The 14,307-nt window shown below is 45.3% G+C and overlaps 1 protein-coding gene across 4 annotated transcripts in view; it reads left to right on the top strand.

Moving 5' to 3' along the window:
* LOC141224331 (uncharacterized) overlaps positions 1–14,103 on the top strand; it is a 149,539-nt gene extending 135,436 nt beyond the window's left edge. Inside the window, exons 2-7 of one of the 4 annotated variants that reach the window (XM_073666910.1) lie at positions 8,026–8,175; positions 8,300–8,479; positions 8,563–8,686; positions 8,770–8,867; positions 9,068–9,158; positions 12,446–14,103. In XM_073666910.1, coding sequence (XP_073523011.1) covers positions 8,116–8,175; positions 8,300–8,479; positions 8,563–8,686; positions 8,770–8,867; positions 9,068–9,158; positions 12,446–13,971 — 2,079 coding nt within the window. In that variant the 5' untranslated portion in view covers positions 8,026–8,115 and the 3' untranslated portion in view covers positions 13,972–14,103. Of the gene's footprint in view, positions 1–8,025; positions 8,176–8,299; positions 8,480–8,562; positions 8,687–8,769; positions 8,868–9,067; positions 9,159–12,445 lie in introns of those variants that run through there. The other 3 variants (XM_073666911.1, XM_073666909.1, XM_073666912.1) reach the window with 3 other exon arrangements.
* The last annotated feature ends 204 nt before the right edge of the window (positions 14,104–14,307 follow it).

Below are 14,307 nucleotides of genomic sequence, written 5' to 3'. Positions count from 1 at the left end.
GAAAGAATTCTGTTTCACAGACCTGTTAGTTTTTCTTTAAGAAGCCTCCTACTCTGCACTCATTACCTGTATTAATTGCACCTGTTTGAACTCGTTATCTGAATAAAAGACACCTGTCCAAACAATCAATTACACTTCAACCTCTCCTCTATGGCAAGACCGAAGCGCTGTCTAAGTACACCAAAGAAAAAATTGTACACCTGCACAAGGCTGGGATAGGCTTGAGAAAGGTCAGAAATCAGCCCAGAACTACATGGGAGTACCTGACCAATGACCTGAAGAGAGCTGGGACCACAGTCTCAAACATTACTGTTAGTAACACACTGCGCCGTCATGGATTAAAATCCTGCAGGGCACGCAAGGTCCCCCTGATAACGCACATGTCTAAGCCCGTTTGAAGTTTACCAATAACCATCTGGATAATCCAGAGGAGGCATGTGAGAAGGTCATGTGGTCAGATGAGACCAATATAGAACTTTTTGGTATCCACTCCATTCGCCATGTTTCGAGGACGATGAAGGATGAGTACAACCCCAAGAACTGTCTGATCTGTTTTGGACACACATATATCTATTAATCTCTTGATCCCTCAATCATCATATTGCTAACATACTAGATCTGTACAGCAGCCTATGTATACATTTACCTTTGATTGGTGCTATCTTAGATGTGGCCATTACTGATATTGCTATTTGAGCTATGCACATGTACTTTATAAACTGCTTTAGGACTGGATTATCCATATATAGCTATTGTGTACATCTTCTATAGCAGGGGTCTCAAACACGCGGCCCGCGGGCCGCATGCGGCCCCTGAGGCTGCTTTATGCGGCCCGCAGGCACAGACCCCTTGATGATCCCGACCTTGTCCAGGAGGAGCCGCCGACAGCAGCGCTGAATTGCCGCACAGAGACTGTTTCCCAGCACTGCATTTCCAATGCCAGCCGGCGGCCAATCAGAGGCCAGCAGCTGATATCTGCGTGTCAGCGCAGCGAGTATGACGTCATTGCCATATGCAGATGTCAGCTGCTGGCCTCTGATTGGCCGGCGGCTGACATTGGAAATGCTGTGCTGGGAGACAGTCTCTGTGCGGCAATGCAGCGCTGCTGTCGGCGGCTCCTCCTGGACCAGGTCGGGATCGTCAAGGGGTCTGACTCTGTGGTGCCTGCGGGCCACATCTGCAGGAAGGACGCCGAGGGAACGGAGGATAGGTGAGAATCATCTTTTTTTTCTATTTTATGTGTGTGAAGAACAGCACAGGGAAAACATAGCCACAGGATGGGGACCTGGATGGGGCACATAGCCACAAGAGGGGACCTGGATGGGGCACATAGCCACAGGATGGGGACCTGGATGGGGCACATAGCCACAAGATGGGGACCTGGATGGGGCACATAGCCACAAGAGGGGACCTGGATGGGGCACATAGCCACAAGAGGGGACCTGGATGGGGCACATAGCCACAAGAGGGGACCTGGATGGGGCACATAGCCACAAGAGGGGACCTGGATGGGGCACATAGCCACAAGAGGGGACCTGGATGGGGCACATAGCCACAAGAGGGGACCTGGATGGGGCACATAGCCACAAGAGGGGACCTGGATGGGGCACATAGCCACAAGAGGGGACCTGGATGGGGCACATAGCCACAGGATGGGGACCTGGATGGGGCACATAGCCACAAGAGGGGACCTGGATGGGGCACATAGCCACAGGATGGGGACCTGGATGGGGCACATAGCCACAGGATGGGGACCTGGATGGGGCACATAGCCACAAGAGGGGACCTGGATGGGGCACATAGCCACAAGAGGGGACCTGGATGGGGCACATAGCCACAAGAGGGGACCTGGATGGGGCACATAGCCACAAGAGGGGACCTGGATGGGGCACATAGCCACAAGAGGGGACCTGGATGGGGCACATAGCCACAAGATGGGGACCTGGATGAGGCACATTAGTACAAGATGGGCGCCAGGATGGGGAACATTGCCAAAAGATGGGGACCTGGATGGGGTACATAGCCACAAGATGGAGACCTGGATGGGGTACATAGCCACAGGATGGGGACCTGGATGGGGTACATAGCCACAAGATGGAGACCTGGATGGGGTACATAGCCACAAGATGGGGACCTGGATGGGGTACATAGCCACAAGATGGGGACCTGGATGGGACACATAGCCACAGGATGGGGACCTGGATGGGACACATAGCCACAGGATGGGGACCTGGATGGGACACATAGCCACAGGATGGAGACCTGGATGGGGTACATAGCCACAAGATGGGGACCTGGATGGGACACATAGCCACAGGATGGGGACCTGGATGGGGCACATAGCCACAGGATGGGGACCTGGATGGGGCACATAGCCACAGGATGGGGACCTGGATGGGGCACATAGCCACAAGATGGAGACCTGGATGGGGCACATAGCCACAAGATGGGGACCTGGATGGGACACATAGCCACAGGATGGGGACCTGGATGGGGCACATAGCCACAGGATGGGGACCTGGATGGGGCACATAGCCACAGGATGGGGACCTGGATGGGGCACATAGCCACAAGATGGAGACCTGGATGGGGTACATAGCCACAAGATGGGGACCTGGATGGGACACATAGCCACAGGATGGGGACCTGGATGGGGCACATAGCCACAGGATGGGGACCTGGATGGGGCACATAGCCACAGGATGGGGACCTGGATGGGGCACATTAGTACAAGATGGGGACTTGGATGGGGAACATTACTACAAGATGTTTTCCATTATTACTATATGATGCTAATTGTAAGACAATATTACTGTATGTGGCCAATTGGGGGAAATAAAATTGTAAAAAAAATAAAAAATAAAATAAAGCATGAAAAAATATTGGGCACTAAAAATGCTGTTTTATATGTAAACTAAAGTAAACACAAAAAAGTGCACGTTTATTATCGCCACATCCATAACGACCCAAGCCATAAAAAAATAAACACGGCAAAAATGTTCAAAAGGTGTATGCAAAAAAAATGGTATCACTAAAAATGTCACATTGAACAAAGAATGCGGCCCCCCAAATTCAAATTTTTTCCATGTGCGGCCCATATACCCAGCCGAGTTTGAGACCCCTGTTCTATAGCCACCTTGCGAGCATTTCTAGTGTAGGAGCTTGGGTTATATACATTACTGTCTTTATGATGCACTAAGCACGTTACATGTATTGCTGCTTCCCTAATTGATGCATTGGCACTTTATTATCTTATAGGATCGTGTTGTGTACCTATTGTGATCCTTTTGGGTGTACTGTTTGAGGAACCATGTTGCATTTGCATTAGGCTTTGCCTACTTAATATCGATTATTCTTTAGACCCTGGTTCTCCGTCTATGACACACAGTTCCCTGCCTTACTGACGTATACTCCCTGATTTATGTAGTACTTGGTGTCAGCGTCTTCCTCCTTTTATTTTATTCCATTGGAAATTGCCTGTTTTTATACCTTTTCTGTAATAAAATTATAATTTCATCTTGACACGCTCCTGATTCCTTTTCCTTTTTTGGGTTATATGGTTGTTGAAGAGCACTTACTGAGACCAGTTCCCCCTATCTTTGGTCACTTGGGTGCGTGTTGAGGTATCAGAGGAACTGTTTCTATTTAAATGTCCAGTCTGGTTTATTGGTGCTTCATAAACCATGCCACAAGGAAAGGAAATAAACAGCCGTTCAGTGCAGGCAAAACAAAGTAAACAGTTCCAGCAATGGTACTTTAGAAATAGCCCAGAACACACAGGCTGTATAGCATTCAGTATACCAGCTCAGTCTTGAGACATCACACAGGATGCTCTGCCATATGTGCAGGGGTATAGGACTCCAGCTGCAACCATTTTTGGGCCAGATGCAGCAGATCAAACATGTGGGAGCAAGGGGGTTTGTCTCGGTGGTACGCCCAGCGTTGAACCCGTTGTGGCCTGACAGTCATTGTCGCTCACAGGCTCACCAAAATTTCAGTTTTCAGTTTCACATATTCTTTGGCATCTTGTAAGGCTAAGTCATAGAACGCCTTCTGGGGCTCCCCTGGTAAGTAAGGTGCCAGCTTTTCCACCCATTGCTCTCACTGCTTTCTTCCTCTCGGCGACCCTTTCAAAAACTTTCAAAAAGGTATCAATGTCGTCACCCGGGGTCATTTTCTCCAAAACTCTCCTCACAGCCTTACGGATGGAATAATTATCAGCTGACCTTGGAGTTGGAGCTGCCGCCGTGCCACAAACCGCCTCTGCGAGCAATTCAAACTGATGCTGCTGTTTTAGGTGCTGCTGTTGCTGGATCTGTTGCATAAGCAGCTTATTTGTCTCCTATTGTGCCAGCTACTGTTGTTGGTGCTACTGCTGCTGGGCTTGCACCAGGTGTTTAATCAGGTCCTCCATGCTGTCTGACATTGCTCTCTGGCTTATGGCTCCCTTCACCCAGGAAATGCAGCACCTCTGTAGCAGTCACACATGTTCCCTGAGAATGCTGCCCGCAATTCTAACACCAAATGTGGTAACACTACTCACTTGGGTGTGTGGTGAGGTATCACAGGAACAGTTTCTATTTAAACATCCAGGCTAGCTTATTCGTGCTTCATAAACCATGCCACAAGGAAAGAAAATAAACAGCCTTTCAATGCAGGCAAAACAAAGTAAACAGTTCCAACAATGGCACTTTAGAAACAGTCCAGGTCACACAGGCTGGATAGCATCCAGTATACCAGCTCAGTCTTGAGACATCACGCAGGAGGCCTTCTTACGTCCACACACAGACCATGTGTGAGAGAAACAGAATACATTTTACAATGTGAACTACACCCAGGGGTAGGGTGTGCGGGCAGCCAGACCCGCACATCTGTTCGGCTGCCCGTAAACCTGACCTGGATGCACAAACAAGCCTCTTACTACTATGTGCACTAGAGCAATGCTTATGGTTTATATCACAGAGAACAACCACCTCAGTGATACATACCTCCCATCAACTATGGGATCTGTGATTTCTATCTACGCCACTGTGTATAGAATGTGTATAGGATAATTGAGTATAATATAGTTATTATGGACGTGAGTTAATTAACATAGGGATAACAGACTCATTGCACAATGTTACGGATATTTCTTGTTGCTAAAACTGATTTTTTTTTCACTTTAAACATTTTTTAAACAACTCTGATTAGTGCAATCATACAGCATACAAGCCTCTGAATATTCAGGTCATGCACTGCACTACTGTAGTGCGGTGTATTGTCACTGCCTGTCAGTGTAATACTAATTGCCCCATACACATGAGATAAGTGTTGGCTGAACCGTCATTTCGCAGTTGGCTATCTCTCCCGACTCCCCCATACACAGAAATATTCCAGCTTTCCTGTTGTCTGTATGAGAGAGTCGCCTCCAGACTCCTCTAGGTGAGGATTATCTACAGGAAGAACAAACGGATTAGCCTCTGAAATTCATGATGCCAGATCCTTCTCTACCTTGATATCATCTGTCAGGAGGCCCCCAAATACTTTATATAGTCGATCAAACCACCCAAAATCAGTGCTTTCATGCCACTTTACTCTTTGTGTGTATAGGGGTGTTAAAACGTAACTTATTGGACGCTTCCTCTTGCCCGACCTAATAGACTTTCATACATTGCAGGCCCAGACACCATTATTAGGTGCCGCTGCACCTGTGCCATCTCTGCGGTGTTCATCGATATTCTGGTGCTCAAGAGTTACCGTATTTTTCAGACTATAAGACGCACCTTTTTCCACCAAAATTTTGGAGGAAAGCGCGTTTTATAGTCTGAACTGTGCCCCGTACTCTATACCTATGGCTGTGGGCTGTGGGGGGAGCGGCAGCGGGGGATGAGCGGAGCACAGGAGGCAGCAGCCGCCTGCTGCAGCCTACGCTGTGCCCGCTGCTAAAGAATATGAATATGCACTGCTCCCCACGCCTATGGGCGTGGAGAGCAATTAATATTAATTTTCCTTAATAGCTTGCACACTGTAGCCGCAGCGCGGCTCCTGCTGCTGTTCTACGGTCTGCTTTTAAAGATCATGAATATTCACTAGAATCCACTCCCATGGGTTGTAGTGCATATTCATGGTCTCTAACATCGGGCACACAGACCGCAGAGTGGCAGCAGGAGCCGCGCTGCGGGTACAGTGTGCATGCTATTAAGGAGAGTGAATGGTAACTGCTCCCCAAGCACACAATTCTGGCGCGGGGAGCAGTGACTATTCCGGCACAGCATCTCACACTGTGTGACGGCGCATGGCAGTAATGCCATGCACGGCTCACACAGTGAGAGTGTCGGCAACCGAGCAGGACGCAGCGCTGGAGGAGAGAGGAGGTGAGTATAATTGTTTATTTTTGTGTGTGCAGCGTGATGGGAATCAGGGGGTGCCAAGCATACCAGGATGGGGATCAGAGGGTGCCAAGCATACCAGGATGGGGATCAGGGGTGCCATGCATACCAGGATGGGGATCAGAGGGTGCCATGCATACCAGGATGGGGATCAGGGGGTGCCATGCATACCAGGATGGGGATCAGGGGGTGCCATGCATACCAGGATGGGGATCAGGGGGTGCCATGCATACCAGGATGGGGATCAGGGGTGCTATGCATATCAGGAAGAGGGATGAAGGGTACCATACATACTAGGATGAGGGGTGCCATGCATATCATGAAGAGAGATGAGGGGTGCAATGCAGATCAGGAAGAGGGATAAGTGGTACCATGCATACCAGGATGAGGGGTGCCTAGCATACCAGGATGGGGATCAAGGGGTGCCGTGCATACCAGGATGAGGGGGGGCATGAATACAAGGATGAGGGGTGCCATGCATGCCAGGATGGGGATCAAGGGGTGCCATGCATACCAGGATGGGGGATTGGGGTGCCATGCATACCAGGATGGGGTATTTGGGTGCCTAGCATACCAGGATATGGATCAAGGGGTGCCATGCACACCAGGATGGGGGATTGGGGTGCCATGCATATGAGGATGAGGGGTGCCATGCATATCAGGATGGGGATTAGGGGTTCCATTCATATCTGGATGGGAATGAGGGGTGCCATGCAGATGGGGATGGGGGCCACATATAACAGGAAGGAGGGGGCCATATATACCAGGAAGGGGGATATTAACAGAATTGGGGGACATTGCCCCTATAACAGTGTCAGCAGACCCCCTTTCCTTAACAGTGCATCATGACCACATGTTTTGCTTAATTTTTTTTTCTATATTCCTCCTCTAAAACCTAGGTGCGCCTTATTGTCCGAAAAATACAGTATTTTTTAAAAATCAAATGTTTTAACGTGTTAAAAAATAAAATGTGTCTTTTGCTTTTTTCATGTTTTTTTCTTTTTACACAGAATTGTTGGTGCCAATTTTCTTTTGAAACATTTTATTATCTGCTTTTTTCTGGTGTTTTTCTTGTAATATAGGAAAGCCTAAGGCCAGAAATAAACCCCATAAACACTGTACATGGAGACTTTGATATCAAATAATTTCTCTCTGTGGTGTTTGTACAAACAAAAAAGATTTAGAAATGCCTCAAACTTCTGTGTGTGAATCAGACATGAGATCTAATGTGATAGAAGATTACAGTCCGGGGAAGACGGGAAACATTCATATATACGGGTGGTGATGTAGTCAGTGAAGAACTCTGGCCAAATATGTTTGTAGAGCCGTAGTAGAAGATGATGTCATCCTCTTTATGAAGTAGTTATTTTTCATGTCACGTGTAATGAATATCTCCTGCAGTATAGATAATGCCGATTCCAGTGTCTGTAAATGAGACGAAAATTAGCGTTATGGAAGATGAGTCTATGAGAAACGTATTCAGCTGCCGAGACGAGGAAGAACCTACTTGTTGTGTGTAGCCTAAAATATATAGGTTTTATTAGTAGATGTAAAGAAGAAAACTACTGTAAAATAATAAATCCCCTCATATGTTTCCCCTTATTATCTGCAGTAATTGTATGATGTTACATCGACTCCCCTTCTTCTCATTCAGGTCCCTACAATATCGGATCCTCTCAGTGAAGATTTTCTATAGAAGAGAATCTTCCTGATTGTCCATGTCCATCTTTGATGGGTAAGAGACATGATGGCAGAGAAAATATTACACCTCACCCTAGAGATCCTTTTCCGTCTTACTGGAGAGGTGAGAGATTCTGATGATGTCACATCATTCTTATCTATGGGAATAACAGATGGACAGAACTGGAGAGGTGAGGACTCTGGAAATGTCTGGAGGGAGATATATTAATGTGTCTTTCCATAATCAGGATTACACAGTAGTGAAGAAGACCTCTAGTGAGCGCTGTCAGGCCCCTGTGTCTGAGGGATGGGGAAGACCCCTGAGCCCAATCACAGGGCCTCCACCTCACCCCCTGATACATGACTACATCAATGACCAGAAGATCCTAGAACTCACCTACAAGATGATTGAGCTGCTGACTGGAGAGGTGACACTGCTGGGAATGCTGGGACATTATACATTAATGCTATGATGGGATAGGGGGGATGACAGTATCATTGTATGTGTCAGGTTCCTATAAGGTGTCAGGATGTCGCTGTCTATTTGTCCATGAAGGAGTGGGAGTATTTAGAAGGTCACAAAGATCTGTACAAGGACGTCATGATGGAGGTTCCCCAGCCCCTCACATCACCAGGTAATAGACAGGACTAAATACACACAGCCTATAAATATCTGTATGTAAAGAATGAATTCAGTCCCTGTATGTGTTTCCTGCAGATCTATCCGGTAAGAGGACAACACCAGAGAGATGTCCCCGTCCTCTTCCTCCACAGGACTGTAAACAAGAAGATCCCAATGTTCCTCAGGATCATCAGGTAGATGGAGAGAAGGTGTCATGAGATCTCCCCTATGATGTGTAGACGACTGTGAAGGTCTTGTGTTCAGTCTTGTTTTATCCACCAGTATTATATGTTTTATACTTGTGTAATGAGAACGATGGAGATGGCAGGATTAGAGCTGATCATAGATGGGACTTCTCCATCTGTCTTGTGACTTTTACAATATTTGTTTTCAGAGTGAAGATCTGACCCATATTAATACTACAGAGACATATGTGAGGGATGATGAGCGGTGTACAGAGGAGACTCCTACATATGACTATCCAGGTGAGTAGTAACCACTAAATGCAGAGTAGTCACAGATTCTTCTCAGTCACTGGCTGTGGCTGCTTTATCGGTGGTGTAGTCCAGCCGTATAACAATTATGTGATGACTATTTTGCCACAAGACCACAAAATTGACCTACACCGAAAACTGTTGCAATGGCTTTGAGCATTGAAAGCCCTTTTCTATAGAACTTACAACCTGGGAGATCCACCTACCCCCTGGGATTAGAAGACACTGACCGGTACGTTCCCAGATCTGTAAACTACAAAGCTAAATGACAGCGTTTGTAGAATGTGCTGACAAGTTAGAAAATCAGTTGAAGAAAAATAATGTGATGGGCCAGTAAGAGAAATCGGAGGGTAATGATGCTGTTGGCTTCCTAGAACCCTGATATCTTATTGGCTGGTCTACCTTCTGTCCCTTCTGTGCTGCTGAATGTGCTCATATGGTCCCATATGAGCCACTCTCTTGTTGCCTTGGTTGTACGTTTTGGGTCATTGCCTTGCTGGAAGACTCAGCCACGACCCATCTTCATTGCTCTTACTGAGGGAAGGAGGTTTTTGGTCAAAATCTCGCAATACATGACCATATCCATCTTCCCTTCAGCACGGTGCAGTCGTCATGTCCCCTTTGCAGAAAAGCACCCACGAAGTATAAGGTTTCCCCCAGCATGCTTCACAGTTGGGACGATGTTCTTAGAGTTGTACTCATCCTTCTTCCTCCAAACACGGCGAGTTGAGTTAATTTGTAAGAGCTCAATTTTTGTCTCATCTGACCACAGCACCTTCTCCCAATAACCCACAGAATCATCCAGGTGTTGATTGGCAAACTTCAGATGGGCCTGCACATGTGCCTTCTTGAGCAGGGGGACCTTGCGGGCGCGGCAGGATTTTAAACCTTTAAGGCATAATGTGTTACCAATGGTTTTCTTGGTGACTGTGGTCCCAGCTGACTTGAGATCATTAACAAGTTCCCCCTGTGTAGTTTTAGGCTGATCTCTCACCTTCCTCATGATCAAAGGTACCCCACGAGGCGAGATTTTGCATGGTGCCCCAGATCGATGTTGATTGACAGTCATTTTGTATTTCTTCCATTTTCTTACTATTGCACCAACAGTTGTCTCCTTCTCGCCCAGCGTCTTACTTATGGTTTTGTAGCCCTTTCCAGCTTTGTGCAGGTCTTTGATCTAGTCCCTGACATCCTTAGAAAGCTCTTTGGTCTTGCCCATGTTGTAGAGGTTAGAGTCTGACTGATTAATTGAGTCTGTAGACAGGAGTCTTTTTAAACAGGTGACTATGTACGGCTGCTGTCTTTAATGCAGATAACGAGTTGATTAGGAGCATCTAACTGGTCTGTAGGAGCCAGAACTCATAATGGTTTGTAGGGGATCAAATACTTATTTCTCACTGCAAAATGCCAAAAAAAAATTATCTAATTTATACAATGTGATTTTCTTGTTTTTTTTTTTTTTGGGGGGGGGGGGGGGTGGATATTCTATCTCTCAATGTTAAAATTAACCTACCCTTAAAATTATAGACTGTTCATGTCTTTGTCAGTGGGCACACTTACAAAAACAGCAAGGGATCAAATACTTATTTCCCCCACTGTATGTCTAAGCTGTGCGTGGTTGATGGCTGTAATATACATTTATTCACGCCTGCAGGAGATGTGTTGGCTCCAGCCCTGGTTTCATGGATTCACGCCACGTCATAAATTCCATTATGTTTTCAATCCTAAAGAATTCAGATTACTGCACAATCTCTCCTGAAATGGGGGCATTAATACTTTCTCTACTCTCCTGGTCAGGACTCATAGTAGCTCCAATGATCCACCATAAACGAGTGCAACTCTGATTTAGTGTTGGAGCTCTTCCCTCATACATATGTTGATATTTGGGGATGTAACGTGTTTTCTTTATTCTATTTGTATGATTTGTGGTGGGATTGGCCTGCCTCACTTATGTGAGTCTGCAATTCCCTGGTAGTCTTTAAAAATAAGGTCTCCATTGCCTTTCCAAAATGTCAGAATCTAAATTTACAGGCTGTTCTGTGGTGTAAGATGGGAAGAAGAATAATCAGGTAGCCGGGTCAGAACCAGGAGAGCAGAGAAAATACAAAATCAGAAGACACAAGAGTAGTCAGTAAACGGGCCGGGATCACAACAGGAAACAAATACACAAGCCGGGAGCTGAGCACAGAGGACTGACCCAGAGGAGAACAAGGCTGTATCTGGCAGCTTCCGGCAATATGCTTCCAGCTTTAGTAGGGTGCGGTGCTTTCCAGTTGGCTGAAGCAGGGAGCAGATTACTCCAGCTGGACAGCACACACACCCATACTGCCAGACTGGATGGTACTACAGGTCCCAGGCACCCTAATCTTCCTGGTTGGTCAGAGCCTGCGCCACCTACAACTTCTGGTTCTGACGTCTCCTCCATCACCAGCGCCGCCTGCAGGATGAATAAGGCGGCTCCTGGTGACAGAAGCAGATGTCCCAAGAGCAAATCCAGATGAGATGGGACAAACCATTTGCATATGACAAAATATGACAAAATGTCAGAAAACCAGAGCAGTAGAAATCCCCATAAAGTGACTCATTTTGGAAATTATAACCCTCAGTGAAATAATCTATAGGAGTAGTGACTATTTTGACTCCACAGTCGCTTTCCGGAAATTAGCACGCAGTGGATGATGGAGAGTGAAAATTACAAATATACTACTTTAATACCCATCACATTATGCCCAGATTGTGCTCCAGGAGACACACACCATCAATTAAGTGGGTTCTTCTCACTATAGTAATGCCAAATACATGGAGGCTAAATATGGTTTGGGCACACTGCAAGGCTCAGAAGTGAGGGGGAGATTTGACTTTGGGAGAGTGGATATTACTGGATTGGTTTATGGAAGCCATGTTGCTTTTCAAGAGCCTTTGAGCCACTAATAATGTGGAAACCTCTGGTTTTCCATTGACAGATGATGGACCTGAGTGGGGACTTGTTTTTTTGTGAGATGAGTAGAAGTTTTTATTGGTATTATTTTCACCTACATAACATTGGTGGCTTTTTATTCCATATTTGGGAGACAGAATGAACAAACAGTTTTACACATCATACTCCACTGGTTCATCCTATGAGGTTTTCTATTAGACTGTGAACTGTCATTGTCTTGGTGAATAATTCAATATTTGACATAACTTGCCATTTCACAGACGTTAAGTAGAAATTTTCAAAAATATAATATTCAAGGATATTTTTATTCATAAATAATAATTGGTTTTATTCTTGGCAGATGACTGTACCAGGAGATCAGAGGGACAGCTGACATCTTCAATTTTTACATCAAATGATCTTGAGATCCCACAGGATACAAATGAAATGAATGCCATTACTCCAAATGTACAATCATCCCTTCACAGCAAAGATCTGTCATCTGATCCTTTGAAACAGGTCCTGTCTTCTGATTCATTACCAACTACTAAGGAAAATCAAAGTCACAAAATAAGCATTAAAAAACAAATTGCTCCTAAAGCAAAGAAGCCATTTTCACTTTCAGAATATGGAAATAGTTTTCCCTTCGAAAAGTCTTTTCTTAAATATCAAAACCTTTACCCAGCAGAGAATAGATTTTCTTGTTCCAAATGTGGGGAATGTTTTAACCAGAAAACAGATCTTGTTAGCCACCAGAGAATTCACACAGGGAAGAAGCCATTTTCATGTTCAGAATGTGGGAAATGTTTTGTGAAGAAATCATCTCTTCTTAGTCACCAAAGAACTCACACAGGGGAGAAGCCTTTTTCATGTTCAGAATGTGGGAAATGTTTTAACCGGAAAGCACATCTTGTTATCCACCAAAGAAATCACACAGGGGATAAGTCATTTTCATGTTCAGAATGTGGGAAATGTTTTAGCCATAAATCAGCTCTTGTTAGTCACCAAAGAACTCACACAGGGGAGAAGCCTTTTTTATGTTCAGAATGTGGGAAATGTTTTAACCGGAAGGCACATCTTGTTAGCCACCAGAGAACTCACACAGGGGAGAGGCCTTTTTCATGTTCAGAATGTGGGAAATGTTTTGTAGATAAATCAAATTTAGTTGGGCACCAGAGAATTCACAAAGGGGAGAGGCCTTTTTCCTGTTCAGAATGTGGAAAATGTTTTACCCTGAAATTAACTCTCAATAAACATCAAAGAACTCACACAGGGGAAAAGCCTTTTTCATGTTCAGAATGCGGGAAATGTTTTGTGAAGAAATCATCTCTTTTTAGTCACCAAAGAACTCACACAGGGGAGAAGCCTTTTTCATGTTCAGAATGTGGGAAATGTTTTAACCGGAAAGCACAGCTTGTTATCCACCAAAGAAATCACACAGGGTATAAGTCATTTTCATGTGCAGAATGTGGGAAATTTTTTAACCAGAAATCAGATTTTGTTATGCATCAGAGAACTCACACAGGGGAGAAGCCATTTTCATGTTCAGAATGTGGAAAATGTTTTACCCGGAAAACAAATCTAGTTAGCCACCAGAGAACTCACACAGGGGAGAAGCCTTTTTTCTGCTCAGAATGCGGAAAATATTTTAACCACAAATCAAGCTTTAATAAGCACCAAAGAACCCACACAGGGGAGAAGCCTTTTTCCTGTTCAGTATGTGGAAAATGTTTTACCCTGAAATTAACTCTCAATAAACATCAAAGAACTCACACAGGGGAGAAGCCTTTTTCATGTTCAGAATGTGGGAAATGTTTTGTAGATAAATCAAATTTAGTTAGGCACCAGAGAACTCACACAGGGGAGAAGCCTTTTTCCTGTTCATAATGAGGTATGTTGTGTGAAGGAATAATCTCTTAGTCACCAGAGCAGTCACACAGGGGAGAAGCCTTTTTTATGTTCTTAATGTGGGAAATGTTTTACTTGGAAATCAACTCTTAATAAACATCAGAGAACCCATACACTGGAGAAGCCTTTTTCATATTCGGAATTTTGGAAATGTTTTAACTGAAAATTGCACCATGTTTGGCCTCATTGAAATGAAAACACTCATACTTAGATCCCGTGCCAGCGCCGTTCCAGCAATGTCGGGACTCACGTTCCCGGAGCTCACATGAGGTTGTTACATCACTTGAGCCCTGTGCAAAATCAGTGCCGGTTTCA

Source organism: Phyllobates terribilis, unplaced genomic scaffold (genome assembly GCF_046119375.1).
Source record: "Phyllobates terribilis strain yellow unplaced genomic scaffold, ASM4611937v1 Scaffold_391__1_contigs__length_1789467, whole genome shotgun sequence".
Lineage (NCBI taxonomy): Eukaryota > Metazoa > Chordata > Amphibia > Anura > Dendrobatidae > Phyllobates > Phyllobates terribilis.
This window is presented reverse-complemented; position numbering and strand designations above follow the sequence as displayed.